At 40.8% G+C, this 7610-nt stretch overlaps 1 protein-coding gene across 2 annotated transcripts; it reads left to right on the plus strand.

The window, feature by feature from the left end:
- Positions 1–300: 300 nt before the first annotated feature.
- On the plus strand, positions 301–6768 carry LOC108608463 (excitatory amino acid transporter). Of its 2 annotated transcripts, XM_017999848.1 has the most exons (7): positions 301–927; positions 3040–3222; positions 3289–3625; positions 4099–4617; positions 4960–5289; positions 5351–5465; positions 5820–6768. In XM_017999848.1, exons 2-7 carry the CDS (start codon positions 3057–3059, stop codon positions 5985–5987), a joined length of 1635 nt encoding a protein of 544 aa, XP_017855337.1. In that variant the 5' UTR covers positions 301–927; positions 3040–3056; the 3' UTR covers positions 5988–6768. The 2 variants fall into 2 exon arrangements, with proteins under 2 accessions (XP_017855337.1, XP_017855336.1); XM_017999847.2 differs by lacking the exon at positions 301–927 and having other exon boundaries at positions 2318–3222.
- Positions 6769–7610: the final 842 nt, after the last annotated feature.

Genomic DNA, 7610 nt, shown 5'->3' on the forward strand with positions numbered 1-7610 from the left:
TGCTCAGGGGGGGTCGCTTGGGTTATTCGCTTACGTCGGCGCTCGTTCACGTCATTAGCGCATTGCGCAAAGAACTAAACAAAAAAAAAAATAAATAAACTAATAGTGCCTACTGTATTGTTGCTTAGGCCTGCGAAACCCTTGCCAACTAAATATGTAAATGACGACAAAAACAAAGCCAAAGAAATGTAGAAATGGCAGCAGCAGAACTAAAAAAAAAGAACGCAAAACAAATTGTCGCAAAAGAATTATTTCTTGTAAAATTTATATGAGTATTGCTCACTTTTAGTTCAATTGCCGAGCAGTGCGGACGCGAGCAGCCTACAAGCAAACACACACACACACATACACGCATACATACAGATGTGTAAATAATCATTTGGCAAGTGCTGTTTATATATATGCGCTATAGCTTCGTTGCTTGAGTTGAGTCAACTTAAAACGCTGCAGCTCAGCGAATTTCAGCGCAGTTTTCAAATCGTTTGCGGATCGTCGAGTTACGTGAGCAGCAACTACAAAAATGTAAAAGAAAGAAACTCGTCTACTTTAAGTTTCTTTGCTGCTAGAAACAAACAAACAACAATAATCCAATTGCATTTCTCTATGTGTGTGTAAAGTGTTTGAACGCCTGAAGTGAAGTGAAGTGCCTGCAATTTATAAACTAAACCAAAAACAAAAACATCTTTAAAACGGCTACAGCTGTGCAACGCATTCTCAAATTGTTGATGCAACAGCAGCTGAAATTGCTGCGAAATTTTCTACAATTGACTGCTTTAGCCAAACGTTAAGCATACGCCGTGTTGTGCACATATCAAAACCAAGTGTGTGTGTGTGTGAGAGTGAGTGCGAGTGTCAGTGTCAGTGTGTGTGTGTTCCAAGTGCACAAAATAGGCGCCAACCTGGGTAACTTGTGGCTTATTCTTAAAGGTAAGTCGAGCAAACAAATAATTGTTATTAAAAGCTCATTTGGCCAGCTACAGAGACAGCAATAATAATAATAATAATAATAATAATAATAATAATAATAATAATAAGGCGCACTCAGACTTTGCTAATGCGCGTGTCCTTTGCACATTAAGCCACATCAAATGGCAATTGCTGACGCCTAATGGAATTTTTAACTAATCGTCTGTAAAAGTCAAGGCTGCATTTGATTGGATTCAACATTTAAAGTTCAAGCTTGCATATTTAATTATTTGAAGACTCACTATTATGGCGGAATATCCCATGAATTACCTTCATAGTATATTATTGATTAGAACAGAATAGAATAGTGAGCGATCAGTCTGATTGGATGACTATTTGTTTTATATTTAAATGAATTTGGTTGCCGAATGATTTATTTGTTTATTATTACATTATCTTGTTAATTTATGAGGACACAGGTTTGTTTATTTTGTGGTGACAATTAAATTCTCATCTAGCTTAGGTATCTAATTTTGTCTATATAATTAAATAGTCATGTACTATATAGCGAGCATGTTCAGATTTGTATTTATTATAGTTGTAGGCATGTTAGCCAAATTGCTGCCACAGAATTTCTTGGGTCAATCGATTTGATTGCTTGTGCGGCACACGCGATTAGCTTAGACATGCTAGACGTCAAGCTAGTTGCCAATATGGCGCTTTCTCTCGCTATATCGCTCTCTAGTGAAAGCCAAAATAGCAAATGGCCAATGGCCAATGTCAAGTTCAAGTTCGAATGTGAATTGTAACCATAAATAGTTTGCACCAATAAATCGCATATGACAGACTGAAAGCAAAGTGGACGACAAGCGCTTGAAATACGTCCGAGCATATCAGGCAATTATCTTAATTATTTACAACAACAAAAGCAGAGAGAACAAATAAACATATTGCAAGCTGGCGGTGCAACCAAATTCAACCGGATCGGTGCGACCTGCTATATATATACGTTGCCCTATTAAGTTGGACAGCTGCCCAAAAAGACGAAAGAGCAAAATAAACAACTGAAGGAGCCAAAGCCACATGATTTATTTATGACAGTAGCTAAGAGCGTGGCCAATGGATCGATAGTGAGTCAATTACGCACAAGCTTAAGCTAATTTAAATTCATTAGCAGGCACACTAAAAACGAGTTAGGGCTGAGCAGCTAATCAAGTAGAGTCCTTTTGGAATTTTCCGTTTCATAAATGGCATGAGTAGCGAGTGGTGTGGGTGGGTGGGTTGGTTGTTGTGCCGGCTGACGCCATAAAGAGCGAGAGTGAGAGCGCCAAGAGAGCGAGAGAGTGTTTATGGTGTTATAAAAGCTGTCAGCTGTCAGAGAGTTGAGCACATTAGCAGTTCCTCGCTTGGAGTAAACAGTTCGGCGCAGAGTTTCGGAATACAGAAAAAAAAGCAGAGAAAATACTTCGACAAAAAGTGTAAATTTGCCTTTGGCCATTGAAAACGAAAGCCAAGTGCTGCGCGTCTAATTAAAGCAAACTAACCAAGCCACTTAAATTAAAAGTAGCTGTGACACAGTTAGTGGCAAGTTTTCAGTTTGCAACTGCATTTGGTGACTGCGCAGAGTGTGAAAATCGATTATTTGGTGCTGCGACTGCTGCAGGTGCAACAGCCCCAAAAAAGCGCACGAAGGTCGCAGGTCGAGAGATTTTTTGCAGCGCCCATAGACAGTTGAAAACCACTACAACGGAGCCATTAATTAAACAGGATTTGTTGTTAGGCGCAGTCCGAGACGCCGCTAACAGTAAGACGAGCACATTGACGGCCAAAAAGACAACGCCACATCGATAGTGCTGAAGAGCCGACAAATGGCTTACCTAATTAACATACTCAAGTTCAATGTGAAGTACTTAAAGAATCAATAACTTGACTATTGTCACACAGCAGCATTCAGCATTCACTTCAGTTGTTCATCACGCAGTCAATTCAAATATTACGCATACGCCTCACGCCGCACGCCTCGACTATTGCTATTTAAATACTATTGCTGTCTCTGTCGCGCCGAGTCGTTGTTGCAACCCCCTCAAACCCCCCTCACTGTGCATACCATGGAAAAGTCTGAGAAATTTTCAGATTACCTCTTTGCCAAAATGGGACCGCCGAATGTTACGGCCGCCGTGCACGGCACGGAGCTGCCGCCCAAGACAACGGAGCGCAGCGAAGCGCCCGTCGAGCTAACCGGCTACTGGAAGTGGCTGAGGGACAATCTAATGCTCTTGGTAACGCTCTCGGGCGTCTTGCTGGGCGTTATTCTAGGTAAACGCACTTATCCTGCTTCTTCTGTTTTTGCTTCTTCTTTTCATTACATTTTCTCTTTTGAAGGCCTCTCGTTGCGTGGGCTACATCTCAACAGCGACTCCATCATGCTCATCTCGTACCCTGGCGAACTGTTTATGCGTGTGCTTAAGCTTATGATTCTGCCGCTGGTCATCTCCAGTCTGATTGCCGGCTCCGCCAGTCTCAATGCCAAGATGAATGGCAAGATTGCTCTGCGTACTCTCGTCTATTTTGCTAGCACATCGTTCTTTAATGCCGCTCTTGGCATTGCTCTTGTTGTGCTTATACATCCTGGTAATCCGGATTTGCATACTGCCGACGACAGTGCCGGCGAGGAGAAGCGAGCAGTCAAGCTGCTGGATAGCCTTTTGGATTTGGGCAGGTAAGAGTGAAAGACTTTTTCAATTTAAAAAGCAGTTGCAATTTAATTTGAACTGTATTCAGTTCAGGGCTGTGCAATGTGCACTGGCTACGATTGGAGCATGTCTTGGCTAATGTTAATTAACATTGCTCACTTTATAACATAACAGTGCTCGTAGCTTTTCGTTCAATATGTGCTTCCAGCAAAAGCATTAAAAATTAGGAGTCGTAGAATTTTCGGATTATGTTAAATCGGAGCTGCTTTCTTTTTTGATTTGTCTGGTAAAATACTTTAATGTATAGTATTTTAACCAATATTTTTCTGTAATTTCTAATATTTAACTTAAATATAAATACATTTAATATTTAAATACTGTATTATTAGAAATTAGAACAAACAAAATTCGGCGGCGCTTTAGGTGGCTAACAAAACCAACTAAAAAAAAAACGGAAATTCTTTTAGTAGTAACATTTCGAACTTCACATTCGTTGCAGAAACATATTTCCGGACAATCTATTCCAAGCATCGATCCAACAAGCGCACACCGTCTATCTGCCCAAGCCGAATCTGCTGCAGAGCATCAATGAAACGCTCAATGAGACGACCGCCGTGGTGCGGGATGTTCAATATCGGAATGGCACAAATACGCTGGGCATAGTGTTTTTCTGCCTGGTATTTGGCACAGTGCTGGGCACGATCGGTCAGAAGGGACAGGTGGTGATTGACTTCTTTGCGGCCGTCTTTGAGGTTATTATGAAAATGGTAACCAGTGTGATGTGGCTAACCCCATTGGGCATCAGTTCGGTCATTGCGGGCAAGATACTGAGTGTAGATGATCTGGGGCTGGTGATGGCGCAGCTAATATGGTTTATCATCACGGTGTCGATCGGTGTGTTCATCTATCAGTTCGTGGTGATGCAGGCGATCTACTTTGTGTTCGTGCGTCGCAATCCCTTCAAGTTCTACGCGGCCCTCATACAGGCCATGCTAACTGCATTTGCCACTGCATCAACGTAAGCCATTATAACTATAACTGCACTCTCTCTCTCTCTCTTTGTCTCTTTCTCTCTCTCTCTATCTCTCTCTTACTCTGATATTGAGCTGTTGCGAGAAGCGCTAATCTAATTGTCTCGTTGATATGCAAAGCCGTTTAACATGCTACAAGTATTTTTTCCTTTTTTTTATTGGTTACCGAACGTTTGATTTCCCATTCGTTGTTGTTGTTGTTGTTGTTGATTTTTAAAATAAACTCATAAAATATATAAAAAAAAACACACCAATAACCCAACCACAAACATCACCACAAACGTCTGCGTCTACGCCCATCACCAACACCACCAAACAAATCTATGCAGCGCCGCCGCCTTGCCCATCACATTCCGTTGCATGAACGAGAAGCTGCGTGTCGATCCCCGAATCACACGTTTTGTCCTACCCATTGGCTGCAACATCAACATGGATGGCACTGCACTCTATCTGGCCGTCGCCTCCATCTTTATAGCCCAGATGAGCGGCATGGTCTTGGGCAGCGGTGAGCTGCTAACGGTGCTCCTAACCTCCACCTGCGCCTCCATGAGCTCGGCCAGCGTCCCCAGCGCTGCCTTGGTGCTGCTCCTCGTTGTGCTCACCGCCATCGATGCTCCCGTACAGGATGTTACGCTGCTCTTTGCTGTCGATTGGTTTGTGTAAGCGCCAAGCACTTAATATAAAAGAACAATTCAGTTCTCAGTGCTTTTGTTTCCACAGCGATCGGGTGCGCACCACCAACAACATGCTGGGCGATTGCTATGCAGCTGCCGTCGTCGAGGAGCTCTCACGCAAGGAACTCATGGCTCTGGATGCAGCTGCTGTTAACTATCAGGTAAAGTGTTAATTATCGCTAATTTACTAATTGGAAACGATTTCAAGTAATCGAAAGCAATTAAAAAACTCTAAAGTCTTATGTTTTACTTTTGATATTATTTAAATTCTTGTTCATAACCAACCATATGGCCTTTAAATTTGTATTATGTTTTTAATAAACCAATAAATACTTTACATTATTATTTTTATTGCTGTTCATCAGTTAAATATTAAAAATGTGTTTATTTTTTGCCGTCAATATTAAAAATCTCAAGTACTAGTAAAAGTAAAGTTTATACCAGGATATTAAAAATTCGTTTCAATTGCTTGTCATAAATAATTTAATTGGCTAACCAAATTTTGTCTCTTCTAGGATATGCCAGCTGGCACGCCCAACGGACATCATGGTGGACTCTTGGAGGGGCAAACCGAGCTCGCATCCTCCGGCAAGTGCTCGCTCTCCGATGCTGTTGTCGTCGATATGAGTGCCGTGATGAACAATGTGAACTTGCAGCAGGAGCAAAACAATCGACGCGTTTAAGCTGTTTGCGTTTTAAGTAAGAATATCTGGCAGTAAACCACCCGTCGAGTAGCCATAGACACCATAGACCAGAGGCCACAGTGTTCCCTTAAAAAACCTCAAGAACTTTTGCTAGAAGTGTTTTCTATTATTTTGTCAGCAAATCAAATACAATTGAGAGACTGTCGTATAAGAATCTTAATCAGTTGATATAAACCCACCCGAGATGCATCTGAGTTTAGTAAGCAGCGACTAAATATTAAACATGGCAATATATACAATGCAGTAGATGAATATTAATCTGAGAATTTAATCACAGTAGTAGATATATAGTACACACACAGACACACACACACACACACACACACTTATACACTTTTAAAGTTATTAACGAGAACAAGATTTTTGTGATGCGTTTTAAACAATTGCATAATCATCTATGGGTATTATTTTGTAAGTGAAACAAACTTGTTTGTGATGGAATCATTTCTATGAAAAGTTAGCTTAAACTATAGTTATCATTTAAACTATTTTCTTAAGATTTTAAATGTGTTGTTTGTTTACTATTTTTGTTTTTTTTTTAATAACAAGTGCAATAGCAAGTGCACACTGGTTGTAAAGAAAGCTTTTGTTTCAAATATGATTTCTTTGTTAGACTCACATATGAATAACCCCACGCATACGTAGACTGATAGTAGCTGTAGTCTGATATATACGAGATATTATACCAAAACCAAACTTATATCAAAAATATGAATATCAACATTCGATTTGTAAACACAATAAAGAAAAAGATTGAATTACTCTCTAAGAGCGGCTGTGATTTATTGCCTTGGTATTGGGCCCTTGGAATTGAAATATGCAAATTTAGCCATCAACATGACCATAAATCGTTCGTTCGTTCGTTCAATTGCTGTTAAGTGAACTATATGAATCAGCTACAGGTTTAACGCCTGCACTGCCAAAGACTTGCACCAAATCGGGCATATATAATTATATATATACATATGTGCTAACGTGTTGCTGCAGATAAGACAAATGGCACTCAAGTCTCAGTCTCATATCAGTGCGCGCTTTGCTTTATGTCAGGTGTCAATCCTCAAAGCCAGGCTTGCATTATATAGACTTGCTGACGGCCTGGCTGGCACTTGAGCCCCAAACAACATTGCAGGTGAATGAATGAATCAAGCGTTGTATAAACAAATGAGCTAACACACACACAGACGCACACACAGACTCAAAGTCAGGGCGGTCTCTCTTTGTGCACATGTTTGTGTTTATACAAAAGCTGCGCAATTGCAAGCACAACTGTCGACTGAGCCGAGCTGATTGTCCAACTGTCTTAGCTGTCCCACCTGTGTGCACTGGTTGCTCTTGTCGCGTTGGCTGTTGCTGTTGCTCATGTTGTTGTTGTTGCTGCTTGCATTTTGGCTGGCGTTGGAGTGTTTGGCGTCTGAAGGTCTACTTGGCAGCAGCAGCTTTTGAAGTGTGTTGGCGTTAAAAAAAAAATAGATATAGTACTACAAATACACACACCACACACAATAAGCAAAAGTTATGTGAAGTTGGGTCTGGCAATAAGCAGAAGTGGAAATACGCTACAAAATATTTAAGTTGAGCGATTTAATTAAATATTTCTGAATG

Source organism: Drosophila busckii, chromosome 2L, assembly GCF_011750605.1.
Source record: "Drosophila busckii strain San Diego stock center, stock number 13000-0081.31 chromosome 2L, ASM1175060v1, whole genome shotgun sequence".
NCBI lineage: Eukaryota > Metazoa > Arthropoda > Insecta > Diptera > Drosophilidae > Drosophila > Drosophila busckii.

Excerpts from the sequence above, each read along its gene's own strand:
- LOC108608463 (XM_017999847.2), top strand. The coding sequence starts at position 3,015 with ATGGAAAAGTCTGAGAAATTTTCAGATTACCTCTTTGCCAAAATGGGA. Across the intron at positions 3,223-3,288 it reads CTTGCTGGGCGTTATTCTAG|GCCTCTCGTTGCGTGGGCTA; the intron begins GTAAACGCACTT and ends TCTCTTTTGAAG. Across the intron at positions 3,626-4,098 it reads AGCCTTTTGGATTTGGGCAG|AAACATATTTCCGGACAATC; the intron begins GTAAGAGTGAAA and ends CATTCGTTGCAG.